The sequence below is a fragment of the Prunus persica genome, chromosome G1 (genome assembly GCF_000346465.2).
Source record: "Prunus persica cultivar Lovell chromosome G1, Prunus_persica_NCBIv2, whole genome shotgun sequence".
Classification (NCBI taxonomy): domain Eukaryota; kingdom Viridiplantae; phylum Streptophyta; class Magnoliopsida; order Rosales; family Rosaceae; genus Prunus; species Prunus persica.
In genome coordinates, this window is record NC_034009.1 from 14,064,226 (window position 1) to 14,087,485 (window position 23,260).

The 23,260-nt window shown below is 43.1% G+C and overlaps 3 protein-coding genes across 3 annotated transcripts; 2 read left to right on the plus strand and 1 right to left on the minus strand.

The window, feature by feature from the left end:
- On the plus strand, positions 3,186 to 3,686 carry LOC109946451. The gene has a single exon (XM_020554285.1). It carries the CDS (start codon positions 3,186 to 3,188, stop codon positions 3,684 to 3,686), a length of 501 nt encoding a protein of 166 aa, XP_020409874.1.
- On the minus strand, positions 10,943 to 12,017 carry LOC18787827 (uncharacterized protein At2g29880). The gene is made up of 2 exons (XM_007221227.2): positions 11,658 to 12,017; positions 10,943 to 11,569 (listed from the first exon to the last, which is right to left on the minus strand). Exons 1-2 carry the CDS (start codon positions 12,015 to 12,017, stop codon positions 10,943 to 10,945), a joined length of 987 nt encoding a protein of 328 aa, XP_007221289.2.
- LOC109946454 lies at positions 18,064 to 20,781 on the plus strand. The gene is made up of 2 exons (XM_020554297.1): positions 18,064 to 20,269; positions 20,387 to 20,781. Exons 1-2 carry the CDS (start codon positions 18,064 to 18,066, stop codon positions 20,779 to 20,781), a joined length of 2,601 nt encoding a protein of 866 aa, XP_020409886.1.

A 23,260-nucleotide genomic window follows, 5' to 3' on the forward strand; every position in this document is an offset into this window, starting at 1 on the left:
TATGCCAAATTTTTGAAGGAAGTTTGCAGCAGCAAAAAGAAGCTTTCAGATTTGGACAAAGTTATTTTGACAGAACAATGCAGCGCAGTTTTGCTACACAAACTACCACCTAAGAAAAAAGATCCAGGGAGTTTTAATATTTCTTGCACTATTGGAAATTCTAATTTTAAAAGTGCTTTAATTGATTTGGGTGCAAGTATTAATTTGATGCCTTTTTCTGTTTTTCAGCGATTGGGGCAAGGAGATTTAAAGCCTACATCAATTATACTTCAACTAGCTGACCGTTCAATCACTTATCCAAGAGGTGTTATTGAAGATCTAATTATTAAGGTTGATAATCTGTATCTACCGGCAGATTTTGTGGTTTTAGACATGGATGAAGACCTTCAAACACCTATTATTTTGGGGAGGTCGTTTATGGCAACAGCTAGGACCTTAATTGATGTGGAAGCTGGAACATTGACTTTACGGGTTCAGGACCAATCTGTGGTATTTAATTTGTTTGAGGCAGCAAAACGTCCTGCTGAACAGCTAGATTGTATGCGTATTGACATGGTAGACAGTATGGTGCAGGACAGATTTTATGCTAATTCAAAAACAGATCAGTTGCTGCATGTTTTACAGGGGGCATTTGAGACAGATTCTGAAGATGAAGGTGTTCATGAGTACATACACGCATTGAACAGTCTGCCCACAGTGTTGCCAAAATTTAGGAATGTGTATGAGAGTTTAGGGGAGCCCAAACAGCCCCTTAAACCATCCAGACAACAGCCGCCAAAATTGGAGCTGAAGCCTTTACCACAACATCTTAAATATGCATATTTAGGAGCTGCAGAGACGTTGCCAGTTATAATTGCAGCAGATTTAACACCGACAGAGGAGGATAAATTGCTTCGTGTGTTGAGAAAATATCAAGATGCATTGGGATGGACAATTGCGGACATCAAGGGAATCAGCCCAGCACTATGTATGCACAGAATATTAATGGAAGACGACGTAAAGCCAACAGTTGATGCTCAACGCCGCCTTAACCCAATTATGAAAGAGGTGGTCAGAACAGAGGTTATGAAATTACTTGATGCAGGTATGATTTATCCTATTTCTGACAATAAATGGGTTAGCCCGACTCAAGTTGTGCCTAAACGAACCGGTATTACAGTGGTGAAAAATGATAATAATGAGTTAGTTCCTACACGATTGACTACGGGTTGGAGAATGTGTGTAGATTACTGGAAGCTTAACACAGGGACAAGAAAAGACCATTTTTCATTGCCTTTTATTGACCAGATGTTAGAAAGGTTGGCTGGGTGGGCTTTTTACTGTTTTCTTGATGGGTATTCTGGGTATAATCAGATTCCAATCGCACCAGAGGATCAAGAGAAGACTACTTTCACTTGTCTATTCGGTACTTATGCTTATCGGAGGATGCCATTCGGATTATGCAATGCACCTGCTACGTTTCAACGTTGTATGATGAGTATTTTTTCTGGCTTGGTCAAAAATATTGTGGAAGTTTTTATGGATGATTTTTTTGTTTTTGGGGATTCATATGATCAGTGCTTACAGAATTTATCATTAGTTCTTCAGAGATGTCAAGCGACGAATTTAGTGCTAAACTGGGAAAAGTGTCATTTCATGGTTGAACAGGGAATTGTCTTGGGTCATTCAATTTCTAGCAAAGGCATCAAGGTTGACAAAGCAAAGATTGAAGTTATTGCAAAGCTGCCACCTCCTACATCAGTAAAAGGTGTGAGATCCTTCTTAGGACACGCAGGTTTTTATCGTCGGTTCATCAAGGATTTCTCCAAGATTAGTCGACCCTTATGCACTTTATCGGCTAAGGATGCACCATTTAATTTTGATAAGGCCTATTTAGAAGCATTCAACAAGTTGAAAGCACTCCTAACTTCGGCACCCATCATTGCTGCACCAAATTGGGATTTACCATTTGAACTAATGTGTGATGCGTCAGATTATGCTATCGGGGCAGTTTTAGGGCAGCGAAAAGATAAGCTTCCCCATGTCATCTATTATGCAAGTCGTACTCTAAATGATGCACAGCTTAACTATGCAACTACAAAGAAGGAATTGTTGGCAGTTGTGTTCGCACTAGAGAAATTTCGGTCTTATTTGGTTGGGGCTAAAATAATTGTCTATACAGATCATGCTGCACTAAAATACTTGTTGTCTAAGAAGGATGCAAAGCCTAGATTGATTCGTTGGGTTCTCTTACTTCAAGAATTTGACTTAGAGATTAAAGACAAGAAGGGCAGTGAGAATGTTGTGGCTGATCATTTATCTAGATTAATTATTCCAGCAGCTACAGAGGCAGATTCTCTACCATTGAGTGAAAGTTTCCCAGATGAATAGCTATTTGCTGTCATAATTGACACACCTTGGTTTGCAGATATTGTCAATTATTTGGCTAAGGGTGTGGTGCATCCAGATTTTTCCTACCAGCAGAAAAAGAAGTTTTTATCTGATGTAAAGCACTATTTCTGGGATGAACCGTACTTATACAAGTATTGTGTAGACCAGATTATTCGCAGGTGTATTCCGGAGGTTGAACAGGAAAGTGTTTTAAAGTTTGCTCATCACTACGCTTGTGGAGGACATTTTGGGCAGAAAAGGACAGTAGAGAAAATCCTACAGAGTGGGTTATTTTGGCCAACACTTTTTAGAGATTCACAGAATTGGTGCAAGGCATGTGATAGGTGTCAAAGGGTCGGCAATCAATCCAGAAGGAATGAGATGCCCCAGCAAAGTATCCTAATTGTTGAACTATTTGATGTTTGGGGTATTGATTTCATGGGACCATTCCCATCTTCTAATGGGCACCAATATATTTTAGTGGCTGTGGAATATGTTTCAAAATGGGTCGAGGCCATTGCAACACCAACTAATCAAGGATCAGTGGTCCTGAAGTTCCTCCAGGGGGTTATATTTCCACGTTTTGGAATACTGCGTGTTATTCTTAGTGATGGGGGAAGCATTTTATTAATAAACCATTTGCTAACCTACTGGCAAAATACGGGATTAATCATCGCGTGGCTACACCATACCACCCACAGACATCTGGTCAAGTTGAAGTTTCAAACAGAGAAATAAAGCGTATTTTGGAGAAAACAGTGAGCTCTACACGCAAGGATTGGAGTTTCAAACTAAATGATGCTTTGTGGGCATACATGACAGCTTATAAAACTCCTATTGGGATGTCACCATTCCGACTTGTTTATGGGAAAGCCTGTCATCTACCTATGGAGCTGGAGCATAAAGCTTACTGGGCCATTAAAGAGTTAAATTTTGCATATGACTCAGCTGGGGAAAAGCGGAAATTGCAGTTAAATGAGCTAGAGGAAATTCGTCAAGGTGCTTATGATAGTTCTCGCATCTACAAGGAAAGAACTAAGGCATTTCATGACAGTCAAATTTTACGGAAGGAATTTCAGCCAGGGCAAAAGGTTCTGTTATTTAGTTTAAGGCTCAAGTTGTTTCCAGGGAAATTAAAATCTCGCTGGACTGGACCCTACCTAGTGACTCAAGTTTTTCCTCATGGAGCAGTTCAAATCACTAATGAAGATAAAGGCAACACGTTCAAGGTGAATGGTCGTAGGCTGAAACCCTACGTGGAGACACCCTTTGACATTGCAGCCGAGTCTTTGACTCTGAAGGAACCAGTGATTTGACCACCAGGCTTCTGCAAAGTCTAGCTACAGACTTAAAATAGCGCGCTTATTGGGAGGCAACCCAATTTTTCTAAACTCTTTACTTCTTTTATTTTCAAAACAAAAAAACAAAAACAAAAATTTGTTGTTTTCTTTATCTAGTTGTTTCTTCTTCTTTTTTTTTTCTTTCTATTCCTAACACATAATTGACTCAATGCAGGACACAACCATCAGCAGCAAGCATCAAAAACAGAAAATCCTATACTGGAATCTTGCACCCAGTAGCAGCTGGAATCTTGCACCCAGCAGCAGCTGGAATCATGCACCCAGCAGCAATCACACAATTTGCAGGCATTCGAAATTATACTCACCAGATGCACGGGTCCACCTTTGGCACCCCCATGTGATTCCATGCACTTTGCGCTTGTGTGTTGACTGCCCTCTCATGGATCTGCATTTTTCCTACACAGTGCACATTAATGTAAGTATTTGCAGGGACAAAGAACTCACATCTATACATCAACCACAGCTCCCAAATCAGGACCACAACCAATTCTGGAATTAATCTTACCTTCAGATGGATATTGGATCTTGACAACAATCCTTGCAAGATTATTGGTCAAGTGGTTCCTGGGTGACTCAGTGTTCTCAATATTGCTGAGAGTAAAGGTCTCTCCTCTAAGACCAGTTTGGAAGCCTTGGGAATTCTGTGGTTGTGGTTTTGATCCTGTGAAACACACGAGTGACCAGCACCTTGTTGAAGTCACCAATCTCAAACTTCAAGCTTGGCCACATGGGATTCCAATTCTTTGACAATTCATGTGAGCATCCAATAGCTGGCGTCCTTTCCAATCTGGGTTGGGAATCAAGCAGATGGTGTAATTTCAATTTAAAAAAAAAACAAAAAAAAAAAAAAAAAAAACAGTTCTGGGGTTCGACAGTTTACCTACGAGATGCACAGATCTGGGGTCCTTACTGGTAGAGAATAGACTCTTGTTCGGCTTCAGCTTGTTTTCATCTTGGAACAAGTTAGCATCTGGTGACATGGATTGAGACAGATCTGAATTTGAGGAATCCAGGGACTCCAAAACCATCCAAAAATTCAGGTGCATCAGATAATTCAACCCCACTGGTTGTGTTTGCTGCAGATGTGGCCTCCTCACACAGATGAAAATGCTGGTGTAATTGGGTTGAAAGAGAGGAAAGGATCGTGAGTGTTGGAGAGAATGAAGAAGAGCGAAGGCGGAGATGGATGATCTTGAGAAGAGAGAAATCAGAGATCTTTTCTGATTCTCTGGACACAGCGAGAGGTTTTGGTTTCTCCAAGCAATATTATTTTTCTTCTGCAAAATGGGAATGGACAGAAGAGAGCCTTTCAGCTCTAGGCTCGGGCTAGGAGAAGGGAATCCAGTATTTTTTTCAAAAGACAGATGCAGCAGCTACACCATGTTATATTGTAGCTGTCGCTCATATTTGAAACAAGTGTGGACGTGGTTGAGTTGGTCAACGCTCTTTGCATCCCTGCTCCAGGTCCTGCCTTTGAATCACTGCAGCGTCACCTCTGCATCCCTGGTGTGTTCATTTTTATTTTATTTCGTTTTTCTTTTTTTTATTTTATTTTATTTTCTGTTTATGTTTTATGTTCTTTTATTTTCTTATTTATTTATTTATTTATTTATTTATTTTCTATTTTTTTCTCCTAATTACTTCTTTAGTTGTTTCTCTTGTTTATTTTCCACACCTTGAGGACAAAGTGTGATTTAAGTTTGGGGGTGGGAAAGTAAATTTTATATTTTTCATTCTTTTGAGTCTTGTTTAAAAATTTTCGTTTTTTTTCAGTCAATATCCATAGATTATTTTAAACGTTAGAACAAATGGACATGGTGAAAATCAATCCCACAGTAGAGTCTTTTCTATTTATTGTTGCTTAGACACTAATTCATGAATTATACTTTGAAATTTGCACATCACACCAACATGGTTTTTGGGGAGTGAGATTGGAATACTTATTTTTTTTTTGTCCAAGTGTGTTTTAATTTCTGTTCAATATAAATAAAGTTAGTACGTGTTATTAAAGTAATAATTGCCTCACCCGAAACTTTGCTAGTAACCGGGCCAGTCCTACCTAATCAGCAGTGATTCTCGAGACAAAAGGTAGAGTTTTGGCATGAGGCAGGGTGGTTAGTTGGTTTCGTAGCCTTTTCAGCTTGAGTTAATAAGTCCTTAGGGGTGTTCTACACCTAGTGCCCTAAAACCCGAGTGGTTTGGGAGACATTGACCTAAAGCTGGCTACACGGTTGGATCGAAAGCTTAAGGGAACCAACATTGCACAACCACTACTGTTACTATAAAAACAAAAAAACAAAAAATAGAAAAAAGAAATGGAAAAAAAAAGTGAAAAAAAAAAAAAGTGTGGAGTGTGTGAAGTATGAATAAAAGGGATGAGAGTTAAGGGTTTTAGTCGAGTCTCCATAACCATAATGGTTCACTTTACACCGAAAGAAGTTTGTGAATTCTTTTCTAATTGAGTCTAAATAGCTTAGATTTTGTGGTGGGATTACTTGGATCTATTGAAAGGATGTTCTAGTTTTTAAAATTTTCTATGTCGCAACTTGAAGATGGAAATTTTGTCCTAGTTAAGTGTTAGCCAGATGTCTAATCTGTTAAGTTTTTATTTGAGTCTTGTTTCGCTTGAGGACAAGCAAAAGCTAAGTTTGGGGGTATTTTGATGGACATATTTTATATTATATATTTAACCTCATTCTTAGTATATTTTGGTTAATATTTTGGAAGAATTTTGATACTTTGAATTATATTTCCAATATAGGACTTTCGACTCTCTCTAGAGCAAAACATAATCAAATTGAGGAATTTTGGAGTAATTCCAGTTGGAGGACGTTCTTGAGTCGCTTAGCTTGATCGTACCAAAATTTCAGATTTTTCTTCCAAGCGGTTATTTTCTGGCAACAAAATAAAGGAGCAGTGCGCGGTGCTGGAATAGTGACGTGTTGGGCTTTTATTGCGTTTTTGGAGCCCAAGATGACCTCGGATGGGTTCGTGGCCTTCTAGAGAAGTGTTCAGAACATTTTTATCTTTAAAACAACCTATCTTGGGCCAGATTTGGAGGAGATTTGGGGCCAAAACGTGGCTGGGCAGATTTTGGGCAGATTCTCCTATTCCAATTTGGACTTTATTTCCTAGTATTATTTTATTTAATTAGTTTCCTTGTGGGGATAGAGAAGCTGTACATTGGCAGCTAGGTTTTAAGGGGTATTTAAGCTCTTTCTCACAAGGAATTGAGGACTCCCTTTTCACTTTTGAACTTTGTATTGTGGAGAGCAATTGCTAGGGTTTTGGGTTTTCACAACTTTCAGGTGTTTTCGTTCTTTTCTTCTTAATGATATTTTCTTGGATTTCAATTATGAGTATGCGTAACTAAATTTCTTTTGCTAGGGTGAAGCCTTGAACCTTAGCATGAATATGTGATTTTTATTTAATTGCTTATGATGAGTGCATGCCTACTTGAATTGTTAATCACTGTTTTAAACTATCTAATTGTCTTAATGCCTGATCACCATTAGGATCTTTAGAAAAGTAATTGGATGCAATTTTGGTCGGAAAGTTCCCTGAAATTGATGCTAGCTTCTTGTGATTAATAATTGTAATTTCACTTAAGATGAACACCACGTCTTAAGGGTTGCATGGTTTTTCAAAGGGTTTTCACAAAACTTAATGAGTCTTTCATGTTCAGATTTGATCCGAACGTCCGGACGGGTTGCATGTTAGATATACGTTCTGTGTTGGAGGTTCCAAGTAGAATATACATTAGGAAAACCTAACCTTCAAATTGGCATGTGCAAATCATAAGTAATTGGTAAAAGTTCATAGGATTGCTAGGTGATGGTGAAACCCTAGTACTTTTATAAATTGATATTCAAAACTCTTTCCTTCAATTGTATTTGTTTTTAGAATCAACCAAATTCATAATCATCTTTCTTGACCTTTTATTTTAAGTAGTTATTTGGAATTTGTTTTTACATAAATTGCTAATTAGTCCTTGAGGAAAACGACCTTGCATGAGCATCTATACTACAATAGCCTTGTATTCTTGCAAGTATTTTATGTGATTTTAACTCTGTTTGCACAAGTACTAAAAATCCTATCATAGCTCCAAGGTACCTAAGAGGAAATTCGTGGCGAACTTGCATCGTATCACAACCGAATCCCAATTTCAGAAGTGGCACGCCACCTTTGCTTTTGCCATACCGAGTAATGTGCATGTCTGGTTGGCAGAGCCTTCAAGGGACTGCGTGGTTCGTACGGAGCCCAATGATCGAGATGCCAAGATCATCACATTCCGCCTGTTCTACTTCTCTTTAGCTTTCGATTTCCAATATCAGGGTTCTTTAAGAGGGTGTTCCATACCATGGGGTGTGCTCCTAGTCAGTGTACTCCGAACGTCTATTGGGTGGTCATCTGCTTTGATTTTGAGGTGCCTTAAATTTGATTTTGATTTTGATTTTGATTTTGAGTTCAACTTTGATGTTGATTTAGGGTTCGAATGTCTTTTCGACTTTGCTTCAGCTCAAGAGCTCTGTGGTATTTTATTTTTGTTATCTCACTCGGTGACTGTGTGGATTTGGGGTTTCAAAAGCTAAGCAATGGAAGGTCGGGTTAGGGTTTCCAAAATTGAGAGAATGATGGAGTTCAATTTTGATTTTGATTTCGGCTTTGATTTCGATTGGTTTGACTCACTACTCCGGGGTCAAGTTTTTGGTCGATCAGATGCATCTTGGATACTTTTTCTTACTCGCGCTGAGGATTTCTTTGATTTCGTTTGGATTTAATACTTCAATGAATAACTAATTAACTATTAATTTGAGTGATTATGCCACTATTTGATTCTTGAATTGCAGACGAGATGGTGAGGAGGCAGGCTTTGCTACCAGGAGACTCGAGGGGGGTGTATCCAATTCTAACTTTTAAAGACTTTTTTTGAGTGAATGACTTTTCTAGAGTTGACAAATTCTTAATGACTTTTACATACTTTATAAAGTTAAGTGACAAACTTTCATATACTTTTGTCATAGAGTTTTATAGACTTTTAAATACTTATTTTTATATTTATTTTACAAATAGCATTTATCTTTTATGTTGATTGAACTAGTCGGCATACATTGAACAAAAAATTAGGGAAAAAAACAATTGGATACAATTACATAAAAGCAAAGAATAGTTCTCCTTAACATTAGAAAATGATAAAAATGACAAAGTACATTTGAAAATGTACCATAAGGAAATAATTGGCGCTCAACTAGCCATGATTCAGTTTACAAAAAAGCTTAGCCATGATTCATTTCAATGACAATGAATAAACCATAATACAAATTCCTTTTGAAAATTCCAATGCTCATTACCGTTGAGTTCCGTTATTATCTTGCATGGCATTTCTCCACATGTCAGAAGCTATACCAACTCTCCATTCATTAACATTCTCTCGTTGTTGTTCTTGAGTTTCAAAAACTTGTTCCACATTATCTCCTTCATTCCCTGGTAATGGTGAAGATGATGAAGACTCATTCTCTAGTTCAATAGGAAATTCATTAGAACGACATTCCCTACGAAGAAAATTATGTAGTCCTGCACAAGCTAACACAAGCTCTGCTTGAGTCCTATATGGGAATGGAGGTGCTGACTTGAAAATTGTGAATCTTGATTTAAATATCCCAAATATCCTCTCAATTACATTCCTCAAGGAAGCATGACGAAGATTGAACAACTCAGTTGCATTTTCGGGGTCACGACCTTGACCAGCAAAATCTTGTAGATGATATCATACACCTCGAAATGGAGCTAAAAATTGACGTCGATTTGGAAATCCACAATCCACTAAGAAATATTTACCTAATCATAAAATATATATAAAATTTGTATGCAAAGCATGATATAATGAATGATAATAATAAAACGAAGAGATAAGAGTGTACCTTGTGGTACCTTAAGTCCATTCCTCCTTGATAAAGCATCATTTAACACTTTTGAATCATGAGCTGAACCTTCCCATCCACTGAGCACGTATATGAACTCCAAATCAAAGTTACATGCTGCTAATACATTTTGTGATATCTTTCCATGACGATTGCGGTAGTTGCTTACATCACGTCCCTTCACCATGGCTGGAATATGTGTACCATCAATAGCTCCAATGCAATCCTAAAATGAATTAATAAGAAATTATAAGTAAAACATAGTTTTTGTTGGAATAATAACAATAATACTTATAATAATAAATTCCATTACCTTAAAGGAGGGGTAAAATCGTGTACTTTCTCTTATCTTAGCTGGCACTGCAGATCGAGGTTTAGCCAACATTTCTGGTGCTAGCGTGTTCAATGCCTTCAAGACTTTGTTGACGTTTTTGCTAGTAGCAAAATGTGATCGATCAAATGTCTTTCGGGTAAGACAATATCGAGAATTTTGACCTACAGTGAGTAAAAATGTAGCAAGCATTTCTTCAACACAAATAAATCTTGTATCTTGTAGGAGTGTTTTGTCTCTGATGATAGTGCATAATTTCTGAAACACATCTGGATACATTCTATAGACTTGTCGAAATTCTTCAGGATCTTCATGTAATATTTTATGTATATAATCATACCCACTTGTAGTAATTGGTCGTCGAATTAATGGATGCTCAATATGCTCACTACGCATGATAACCATAAGCTCATGTAGCACTTGGACCACTGCTTCCATTGCCATTAGTAAATGCTTGACGGTTTCGTAAAATTCTTCATCCATTTCTTCTCCCTCCATTTCCTCTTCCTCTGCTCTATTATCTCCATGCATGATCGATTGAGACATCATATGTGAACCACCTAAAATAAAAATTGGAAGCAATTACATTATGTAATATATAATGTAGTTGCCTCTGTTTAGTAAAGAATGCACTTGAAATTGCATGGGAAACAACATTTCTAAAATGGAATTAATATGTAAGGTATCATGCATGCAATTTATGACACGAGAAAACCATTAACTTTATAGTCAGATATTTTTTCTAAATATTATAATTGGAATTGAAAAGCACCAACTGCTCAAAGATATCATATTTGATGCATATGAAACAAACTTTAAAACTTTAAATATGTTCCTAATAGAAAATTTGACAAAATTCCACAAATATGAAGCCATAAACAAACTCTAAAAATTCAGACAAGTTGTGCTTAAGCATACTCCAAAATAACCAAAGTCTATCGCCTCCCACATAACCTCATTCATTCTGACAACTTATACATTATCCAATCTTTGCGCTCCTGAGGTGACATTTTCCAGAACATATCTTTTTTTGCTTTAGTATTAAGCAACTCAACAACCTTGTAACGAACCTGACTATCTAAGTTTGGGATTTCCATGATAGCATCCCAGCAACCACTCTCTTTTTCCTTTTTTTCCATAAGGCTATGGATTCCCCGAAAATCTGTGGCAATTGAATCAATGCTAAGAGAAACTCTTTCTAGAACATCGGCTCGAGTGTTGGTCTCAAAAGAGCTAGTGTTCCCCTCATACTCAGTTCTATTTCTTTTTGTCTGACCATTGCTTTCCAAGGGAAGCTCCACATTCGTGCCTTGAGTGGGAACATATGAATTAGGTTGTTTGGGTGATAGATCTTGGAATGTTGCAGCTTCAACTTCATTTGGTATGAATGCATGATTATCATAGTCATAACTCAAGTCATCTATCCCCACACGTCTACTTTCTTCCACTCCTAATGTTCTTGCATCCGTATCATCTCCCAATGCAATTGAGTTTCTTCCAACGGCAGTTCCATTCCCAATTGCAATTCTCAGAAGTTCATAGTCAGCAAAAGTGTCTATCTGAAAGTTGACATGGGCCGGGTGGAACTAACAAAGGGAAAAAAAAAACAATTAATGCATACACATACAAAATAATAAATTATCATATAATATATTTTCGAAAATAGAAGCTCACCTTAATATAATCTTTCCACACTTCATCACTAGCAGTGAACTTCTTTGTGATTGGATCCCACCCAAACCCAGAGCTATGACGCATAAGCTCAGAAAAAATATTATATCGTTGCTTAAACCATTTCAATCGGCTTAAGTATTGTGAATGATTCCTTTCACATCCAAGTTTTGCATTAAGAGCAGGAAGTATCTTTTTCTCAACTGTTTGCTTACTTAGCATTCCATTACTATCACGCCATCCACGATTGGCGGCATCAACCATGAGCTGTAGCAACTCATTGCTCTCTTCCAATGTCCACAATTTATAACCCCCACTAACTTTGCTCTTTCCTTTGTCATTTCCTCGTTGTGATTCTTCCATTGATAATTACTATATCACACGTACAAATCCTTATTAATTGTGTATATTTTCATAATAGCTTATTGGTAAACTGCATCCAATGCACCTTTTAAATTTTTATTTATCAAATCTAATCACATAGACAAGTAACATATTCTTATCAAAATAAATAAATATTACTCAGTCATCAATAATATTTCATAAACACTCACAAATCAACAGAAATGGTTAGATTACAAAAGAGTCTATATGCCAGCAATTCTCCTAACCTAATATGTGGGATGTAAATATTATATGAAAAAATTATCCACCTAACGAATTATGGGTAAAAAAACAGTACCTAAAGAATAAATTAATGGGTTTAGGGCCAACAAATTATATAATAAAATATTGTATGCAAACATAGCATATGAGACAATCAATATAATAAAATATTTATATGCAAATACAGCCTTTTTTACTATAGAAGAAATATTCATCAATAGAAGGAAAGTAAACGTGTGGATGAGAAGAGAAGAAAAATATTCAATATTTTTTTACTAACCTGAAGGAAGTGGATGACAATGGGATACCAAAGTGGAGCCCTAACCATGAAGAAAAAAGATCTATCTGCTTGATGCTTGATATAACAAGGGAAGAAAGAATTGGAGACGTTTGGAGACGTTTTGGTTCTATCTTCTCAACTTCCCAATATTTTCATAAAGTCTGGTGTAAATTAGCAAGACTTTTGGTAGTAAGAATTACCTTTAAAAGTATTGAAAAGTCATTTATTTAACAAAGTTTTTAAAAGTCATTAATATTTTGGATACCTCAAAACTTTTAAATACTCTTTAAAACTCACAATTGAATACAACTAAACTTTTAAAGACTATTTAAAAGTCACAATTGAATACCTTCAGACTTTTAAAGTCATTAAAAGTCATTAAAAGTTATAATTGGATACACCCCCCAGTTACTTCATATTTTCAGGTGTTTGTATTATTTAAAAGTCACAATTGAATACAACTAAACTTTTAAAGACTATTTAAAAGTCACAATTGAATACCTTCAGACTTTTAAAGTCATTAAAAGTCATTAAAAGTTATAATTGGATACCCCCCCAGTTACTTCATATTTTCAGGTGTTTGTATTATTTCACATTTCGATTTTATTTACTTCAATATTTGTAAGCAAACCATGATATTTTATAGAATGACAGTTTTTTGTTTCTCCGTATCTGGGCTTACATTTTCTTTTCTGCGTTGTGGATATAAGAAATTCCCATGTCTAGACTCATAAATATTATAGTTTGACTTTCATTACTTCATCTTAAAGATCTCCCCTTACAGTTTCACTGCTTACTTTATAGTTTTTTTTCTTCCCAAAAGTAGGTCTACTTGGTTTGCTTTCTAGTTACTAGTAGTATCAGCGAGTTATAACTATATCTTAAATTGTTAGGGGTGTAAAAGGATTACCCTTGATATGGTACGAATTCTACGCTTTTGCAGCTTTCCGGCTGTGTGGCGATGGATACAATAAAAAAGTTGTATTCAAGCTACCCCAAGGACGACTTAAAAAGATTAGAGAAAGAGGTGAGCTCTAAATTACAAGCTAACTGCCCCTATATTAATATGTTGCACGCCTTTGATTCCTCATGGGTTCTTCGAAATGACTGCTTCCAGGTTGATGAGTTGACTAAAAAGTTCGTCGAGACATCAGAGGACTTGTCCCTCCAAGGCAAAGGAGAAGGAGATCTGTGCAGACTAAAAGGTGATATTTTGTCTGTGTTTTTGAATCTTGATTGGAATCCACACCTCCTTTCTCGAAGAGCTATAACTGAATTTGCTATTGAATTATGTTATTTTGCATTTGAATCTTGATTCGCGGAAGGCCACACCTCCTTTCTGCAATTAAATGACCTTTAACTATGCAAACTTGCATTTCAGGCTCTATCTTTTCAATTATTGCGGATGTATGCCAGATGACCTAGTTCTCAAAGACAAGATATGAACCTATGTAAGTTGATGCTTCCACATAGAGCTTTGAATTTTATTGAAGAAAATTGCACATGCTTATTTATTGGTATTTTTGTAATGTATATCATTTTAAAATTTTTGTTGTGTTTTTGGTGTCTTCCGAGCATTACTGGAAATCGGGTCAACCTTTGATAGGTTACATTTTGAGCTTATTTATGCAGGGTATAGGATTTGTGCTGAAATTTCTACAAGTAAATTAATGCTGATATTTTTTGGTGTTCGGCAACCTAGGAATTTGTATAGCAAACTTGAATCTGATCTCCAAAGTATTAAGAAACGTAATGCAGAACTCTTTGAACAGTTAAAGAAGGGGCGAGAGGATTTTGTGAGTGTTTCTAAGCTAAGTAATATCTCTTTTAAAGGTTTGAACTGTGTTTACACCATAATGAACCGAGCAGACTCAGCACCAAAGTGACTAGCACCAAGGCAGCCACGCCTTCTCCTGTGCCGAAGGAAGACACACTTCCGAGGTGCCAGACACCTACCAAAGCTCCCAGCTGCCAAACTTAATCTCCAGGACACGTGTCGCCACCACAACGGCTTGCACAAAGTCCCACATTGGAACTTTGTGCAAACCTCCTACTCTCACCTCCCTATAAATAGGGAACAGTACCCAGGTAAAAAGGACAACTATTCTCCCACTTTTACTGTTACTCTGCCAGAATTACTACTTGTAACTGACTTAGGCATCGGAGAGTTTTTGGCCGACACCACACCGGTGTCCGAAGCTTAACGATTGCCTCTCCCACTTTGTCTTCTGCAGGTTTCCCATCAACCTATATTTCACCAAGGGCCTCAGCTCTCTTCCCTGCTGAAGACCCCGCATACCTAATCACTAAGTTGGACTCACTATTGGCCGGGCCATTTTGAGCATCAACAGTTTGGCGCCGTCTGTGGGAACTCGACACTTGAATCCCCTCTTTCTCTATCAGCCCAGCTGGCTCCTTCACCCATCAGGCCCCGTCGCCTCTTCTTCACCCCACACTCTGCTATGCCGACCGAGGATAGCCGCGATACCCAGCATCATACCCCCCGCGATGGTACTTCTAGAAGGAAATCTTTGGAAGATGCCACTCTCCAGGCAGAAGTGGAGCGCCTCCGCGACAGTGTCACTAAAATGTCGGAAAAATACGAGCACCTTCATTGCAGGAACGTTGAGCTAGAACATGACTACCGTGCTTTAAAGCGGAACTGGGAAAGGACTCACACCCAGGATGCCCAGCAAGACCTCACCCAGAACGTTGGGCTTATTCAGCCGAACCAGCCAGTACATTCCAGCCACAGTGCCTCGGCCCAAGCTAGGCTCCGCAAGGGTAAAGACCACCTTCATCCGGAGATAACCCAGTCACGACCCCTTTGCGTTCCCCCACCGAGGGACCGGCCCCATGAACCAGTCAGGATCTACCAAGATTGCAGGGATCGCCTCTCGGACCGTCAGCCAAGGCCGATCCCTATCCCTGTCAACCTCGAAGACCCACGGGTGACACACCTGGGCCACTCGCCAGCCCCCGTCCGCATACCCGACGAGGAAGGTGTCGGGGACTCGGATACTTGGGAATTTTATAATTCAGAGACCTGGCCAAATTACCACACCGAGGCGCTGGAAAATTGGGAACAATCCCCAGTCCCTGTCTGCCCCGCCCCCAGGCCTTTGGCACCTGAAACTCTTCCTCATGCCGACCCGGCCATGAGGCTTCTCTTTGAAAAGGTCCGGCGCCTGGAAAGCGAACAACATCGCAGCCATCAACCCCTCTGGGCAAAACCACGACCAGGGCCCTTTACCGAACGCATCCTCCACTACCACCAGGAGAAAGATATCCAGCCACTCCGCATCGCTTTCTACACTAGCACGGAGGACCCTCTCACCCACATCCACTCCTTCCAGTCTGCCCTTGGGTGCAAAGGCCTCACTGATGAAGGCATGTGCCTCCTTTTCCCTTCCACCCTCAGTGGCGCGGCCCTGAATTGGTTCTACAGGCTCTACCCCCGCACCATCAACTCCTTCGATAGTCTCAAACAGACGTTCCTGGACCATTTTATGATCCAGACTGATCGCCTATACTCTGCCGACGACTTGTATATGCTTAGGCAGGCTGAGGACGAACCCCTTCGGGAATATGCAGCTCGGTTCAGTCATGAGTACTCCCGCTGCCCAGACACTGACGATCGCGCTGCCTTCGGCGCTTTTAAGAGCGGCCTCCGCGAGTCCAACTTCCGCTACCTAGTTCATAGCAACAGTTGGAACACATATGCAGAGCTGATGAAGCAGGCGGCGGTCCATGCTAAGGCTGAATACTTCAATTCCAAGCGTGGCCCAGCCAACTTGATGCGCAACGCTTTCGCTGATCCTCCACCTGCTTTAGCACTCGCCCCAGCCCCACCTCAGCATTCTACCCCTGCCCCGAGTGCCCAGGACAACCAACAACATAAGCGGAAGGATAGCTACCAGCATCCCTTCGGTAATAACAAACGTGGCAGACATGGCAACCACCACCACTCTAGTGGAAGCAACCCTCCCAAGACGGCTGATCGGGCCCCACTTCCATTCACACCCAGGCCCAGGTTTGAGGTTTTTACGACCCTCAATACCACCTATGAGAACGTCCTGGTGCGTGAAGCCCCCATCATCCCCAAGCCACCCCCCGGAGACCATCCAACAAGCCTATGCCAAACATGGGGGTCTTCTGCTGCTTTCATCAATTCAGCGGCCATGACACCGAGTCTTGTGTTGCGTTGCGCAACATAATTGAAGGGCTCATCCGGGAGGGCAAGCTGGACAACTATGTGCGCAACATACCAGCCCCGCCTAACCCTCACCAACGACAAATCAACATGATCTCCACCATCAGCGGAGGTCCTACCCTGGCTGGCACCTCCAACAACTCCATCAAACATTATGTCCGCTCCACCTATGCGCACCAGGTCTTCAGCACCGAGCAGGGACGCTTGCCAAAGACCCACAGGACTGGCTGGGCCCCCATTACCTTCTGCGAGGAGGAGGAGCGTGGTGTTATCCTCCCCCATGACGATCCACTCATTATCCGGGCTGACATTTCTAACTTCGACGTTGGGCGTATCCTGGTGGACACTGGCAGCTCGGTCAGTGTGATGTTTGCCGAGGCCTTCAACGAACTCCAGGTCCCACCTCACCTACTCGACCGAAGCATCACACCCCTTGTGAGCTTCTCGGGTGATGTGGTCCAGCCCATTGGCAGCATTCATCTCCCTATCTCAATTGGGGCCGCACCTCAGCGGACGACGATCACTACCCCCTTCCTTATCGTCGATTGCCCCACAGCCTACAACGTCATCCTCGGCCGCCCAGCCTTGGCCCAAATAAGGGCTTTTATTTCCACGCATATGCTGCTGTTGAAGTTTCCCACTCCCAATGGCCCAGGCACGGTGCGCGGCGACCAACTTGGGGCCCGAAGCTGCTATGCTTCAGCAGTCAAATCCACCAATCGCCAACCTAGGAGCGAGGCCTTTGCGGTAACCATGGCGCCTGCCCCCCCTCAAGCTGGCACCGACCCACCTGAGGACCCGAGGGAGGAGTCTATCACACAACAGGCCGAACCTGTGGAGGACCTGGAGCTGGTTACCCTCCATGACGATATCCCGGATCGACAAGTCCGGATCGGCACCTCCATCTCGCCAGAGCTTCGCTCTGACCTGGTCGCCTTCCTCCGCCTCAACTCCGAAGTCTTCGCATGGTCCTACAATGACATGCTTGGCATATCACCAGACATCATATCCCATAGGCTTAGCGTCAATCCTGCCATCAGACCAGTCCGACAGAAGCGTCGCGCTTATGATCCCGAGCGCTATGAGGCCATGAGGGCGGAGGTGGATCGATTGAGTAGCATCGGATTCATCAGGGAGGTTGACTATCCTACATGGCTGGCTAATGTCATCATGGTCCGCAAGCCAAGAAAGGGCTGCGCATGTGTGTCGATTACACCAACCTTAATCGGGCTTGCCCAAAGGACAGCTTCCCGCTACCCCGCATTGACCAGCTAGTCGACGCCACAGCCGGCCACGCCCTCCTTAGCTTCATGGATGCTTATTCAGGTTACAACCAGATCTTCATGCACCCCGAAGATCAGGCCCACACCTCTTTCATTACGGACCGCGGCCTCTACTGCTATAAGGTGATGCCCTTCGGCCTCAAAAACGCCGGGGCCACATATCAGCGTCTGGTGAATCAGCTCTTTGCCCCACTGATTGGCAATACCATGGAGGTCTATGTCGATGACATGCTAGTCAAGAGTCGCACAGCTGACCAACACATCCCTAACCTCTCTGCCATGTTCACCATCCTGAAGCAGTACAAAATGAGGCTTAACCCCACCAAATGTGCATTCGAGGTGGCTTCCGGCAAATTCCTTGGCTTCATGATCAGCCAAAGGGGTATTGAAGCCAACCCAGAAAAGATCCAGGCCATCTTAGACATGACGGTACCTAAGACGGTCAAAGATATCCAAAGCCTTACAGGGCGTGTCGCAGCCCTGACCAGATTTATCTCCAAAGCCACTGACCGCTGCGCCCCATTCTTCAAGGCCCTTAAAGGCACCAAAAGAAACATCACCTGGACTGCTGAATGCGACACGGCTTTCAGCGAGCTCAAGGACTATATGGGCCGAGCCCCTTTATTGTCAACCCCTGAGCACGGAGACATCCTCGTGATTTATCTCTCCATCTCAGCTTCGGCTGTTAGCTCTGTGCTCATCCGATCAAAAGATAACGCGGAACACCCAGTGCATTATGTTAGTAAAGCATTGCAAGATGCCGAAGTTCGGTACCCGGACATCGAAAAATTGGCGTTCGCCCTGGTCGTCTCGGCAAGACGCCTCCGACCTTATTTCCAAGCTCACACCATCCATGTCTTAACCAACCAACCGCTCCGACAGGTGTTGCAGAAGCCAGAAACTTCTGGGAGGCTGATTAAGTGGGCCATTGAACTTGGCGAGTTTGATATCCATTACAAACCCCGCCCGGCTCTAAGGGGACAGGCCGTTGCTGACTTCCTATCCGAATTCACGGAGCCCCAAGCTTCCGCAGCTACCCAGCTCATAACCGAACCCAATCCCCCTCCCAGCCAGGACCAAACCCCCACCGAAGGCAATCTCGACCTAACCCAGCCCCTGTGGACCTTATTCGTAGACGGCTCTTCTAATGCCCAGGGCTGTGGGGCTGGCCTCGTTCTCATCTCCCCAGACAAGGTTGCCCTCGAGTACGCCCTTCGCTTCAAATTCCAAGCCTCCAACAATGAGGCCGAATATGAAACACTCTTAGTTGGTCTTCGATTAGCCAAAGAGATGGACGCCAGGCAAATTCAGATATTCAGCGATTCACAACTCGTGGTCCACCAGGTCAACCAGGACTTCACGGCTAAGGATGCCTCTATGACGGCCTACCTCCAGCACGCTCGGCACTTGCTGGCGACCTTCCACGCCCACTCTATCAAGCAAGTGCCGCGCTCCGAGAATAGCCATGCCGATGCACTAGCCAGGTTGGCATCAGCCTTGGAGCAAGGAATGGGTCGCCACATCCACATCGAGTTTTTGGCCCAGCCCAGCACACAAGCCCCACTCATCTGCACTATTGATCACAGCCCTACATGGATGGACCCCATCCTCCAGTTCTTACAGAACCAAACACTACCGGCTAATCCGGCAGAAGCACGACGCGTTCGCCATCGCTCTGCCCGTTACCTGATCATTAACGGCTCCTTATACAAGCGGGGTTTCAGCCTTCCTTACCTCCAATGCCTGACTCCAGAGGAGGGTCACTATGTCCTCCGAGAAATCCATGAAGGCATATGCGGTAACCACTCGGGCGCACGCTCGCTGGCCCATAAGGCAATCCGCCAAGGATACTTCTGGCCATCGCTCCACACTGACGCCCAGGAATTCACCCAGAAATGCGACAAGTGTCAGCGATTTGCCAACATTCCACAACTCCCGGCTGAACCATTGACTGCCATCGTCAGCCCTTGGCCATTTGCCCAATGGGGACTGGATCTCATTGGACCTATGCCAGAGGGCAAGGGCCAAGTCAAGTATGCAGTTGTGGCCGTAGACTACTTCACCAAGTGGGCTGAGGCCGAGGCCTTGGCCACCATCACTGCGGCTCGCATCGAATCCTTTGTGTGGCAAAACATTGTATGTCGCTTCGGCATCCCCAACTCCATCGTCACCGACAATGGCCGGCAATTTGACAACGCCAAATTCAAACAATTTTGTTCCAACCTCAAGATTCGTCTGTGTTTCGCCTCCCCAGCTCATCCTCAGTCCAATGGCCAGGTCGAAGCCGTGAACAAAATTATCAAGAAGACCCTCAAAACAAAACTTGACAAAGCCAAGGGCTGCTGGCCAGAACTACTCCCAGAAGTACTCTGGTCCTACCGCACCACCTTCCGCACATCCACGGGTGAAACGCCGTTCTCCCTCTCATTTGGAACCGAGGCCGTGGCTCCGGTAGAGATTGGCCAGCCCACATACCGAACCTCCACTTACGATGCCACGGCCAATGACGAGCAGTTGGCCCTCAACCTCGACTTCATTGACGAGCTCCGGGACCAATCGAGCATGCGTAATGTCGCGTACAAACAACGGATCGCCAAATATTACGACTCCCGAGTCAAGCCCCGTGCTTTCAAAATGGGGGACTGGGTCATGCGCAAAGTTTCCTTGGCTACCAAAAATCCCAACGAAGGCAAGACGCTGCCTCACCCGTGGAATGCTAACCACCTCAAGTATTATTACAAGTAAACATATCTAGACCCTAGGACAATACTTTGGTCTTGATTATTTACTGTAAGGTAGAAGTAAGGTATCTAGACCCTAGACCACTTGTACCTTCTGCCTTTCGGCATCTATTTAAATGAAACGCCTGACTCCGGCTCATTTTCATGCATTCACATGGCTATTACTTTACTAGCACAATTGATATCACACAAGTCTCATATCATAAATAAAAACACCCTTGCTCCAGGCAAGGACAAGTGTTCATACATAAACAAAATAAACTGTTCCAACACAATCACTAAAGTACAAAATCACTATAACACATAACGAAGGCAACGCCTTCAAGACTCGGTCAACGGGGCATCCTCAGTGGCCGGCTCAGCCTCTGGTGTCAGGGCGCTAGCATCAGCAGGAGGGGTCTGAGCAGGAGGCTCGCCACTGGTGTCAAAGTTAATCTCCACCGAGGGGTTGAACCTAACCAACCTATCTTCCCAGCGAAGCTGCTCATCAACCAGTCGGTCCATGATATAGCTCTTCAGCTCCTCTGAGGATCGAAAGGACTCAATCGCCTCGACTCGGGCAGCAGCCACCTTCTCGGCCTTCGATCTCTTCAGCTCCTCCACCTCCTTGGCCAGGGCCGCCTTTTGAACCAACAAGGCGTTCTTCTCTCGGATGGCCTCCTGCGCCTCTGCCATTTTGCTCTTGGCTAGCCATCCCGCCTCTTCAGCCTCTGGATCTCCTTGTCAGCCTTGGCCATACTGACGTACATCTCGCCAAAGGCCTGCAAAACAAAAACCATGTTAGTCAATCCACACAAAAATAATCCAACACAAATACATTCAAGAATGGCCTAAACACTTACATAGGCAGAGGTGAGGATCGTCTTTTGGGCCCGGTCAATGAAGGACGAAGCTGGAGTCCTCGCCAGAGCCTCAGGGTCGCTCTTCAAGCCTTCCAGGAAGACGTTCACTAAGGGCACCTCCTGCCGGTGCATAGCCAGGTTGACCTCCTTCTTCTGCTGGCGTAGCCTGCCGAAGTCTACCTTCTCTACCCCTTCAGCGAACACGTCCTCCATGCCGAAGGGTAGCTTCAGCGGTGCCTGCAGATCAAAGGGCGGAAGTCTCGGCCCTGACCCCATCACATGCTGATAAGCCTCCTCCAAGGCTTTCCTTTTCCCCAGCACGTCCGCGACCCGACCCTCATCATCATCCCTGGGTCGTTTTCCAGCACTCTTCTCAGCTTTCTTGGCCCGAGACTCCCTCAGCCGCTTCTGCATCTCGGCCTCATCAATGTCTACGGCCACTTTCGTGCTCCCCCTTATGATGCCAGCCACTATATAAACAAACAACACAACTACATTAGTGACAACCACAAAAGGCCCAGCACATAACTCATAAATGTGACCCAGGTACTTACTTCCTCGAAGGAGTCCGGACTCAAACAAATTCTTCTGAGTGACTAGGTTCCCGCACTCGCGCTCGGTCTCCGACAGCTGCGCCCTCACCCACTGAACCTCGTCTTCCTGCTCCTTGGAGATGGGCCCCCACTTCACTGAACCTGCACCAAAGGTTAGATACTACTTAGCCATTTATACTGGCACAGACAAAATAGAGAACCAAGAACAAGAGCTACAGCAAAACACTATCAAACATCAAACAGTCTTAAGGAATGGGGCCAAGGACCTATAGACTGGAAGTGGGTAGGAATGTGTTGGACAACGCTCTTTCCTGGCGGACTCTCCCAGTTCCCATAAGCCATGCACCACCTGTTCCTCCAGGACTTTTGCGTAGTTGGCTTGTGCCCAATAAAATAGCCTCTCTCCCTCGCCTTTCGGCAATTCGCCTGTACCCAGCCAAAATTCCCCTGCTGCTTCGAAATAGAATACAAGTACATGAACTGCTCGAACGTTGGCTCCCCTAACCCAGCCAACCTGCAAGCAATATACACCCCATGAAGAAGAATCCAAAAGTTGGGATTATACTGCCCCGGTGCATACCCCAACTTGGCCAACATCATCTGAACCCACGGATGAAACGGTAGTCTGAAGCCATGCCGATACATATCTGTAAAAATCATCACGGAGCCATCCGAAGGATATCTGACTACATCAGCCTCCGTGGGTAACCTCAAGCCCACATAAGCTGGCACACAAAAATCTTTCCGCAGCTGGGCCAACTTCGCTTCTGTAAGCGTATTCCGCCTCGGCAATGGGACACCAACCCGAATGTCTACTCCCTCTGAAATTGAAGCCCCGGCTATACCCACGGACCCTGATGGTGATGCCTGGTTACTCGAACCCACCTCTTGCGTATGAGGCAAGGCTAGAACCCGGTTCGCTATAGCCTCTAACTCTATGTAATTCCTCTGCATCTCCCTATATGCAGCCGACCCAGAGTCTACTGATGGCTCACCCCCCTCAGTCCCACGCCCTATCATCCTACTTTCTATAATGCCTTCTACCATACCCTCTGTCCCTGAACTCTCCTCTTCAGAACAAATATAT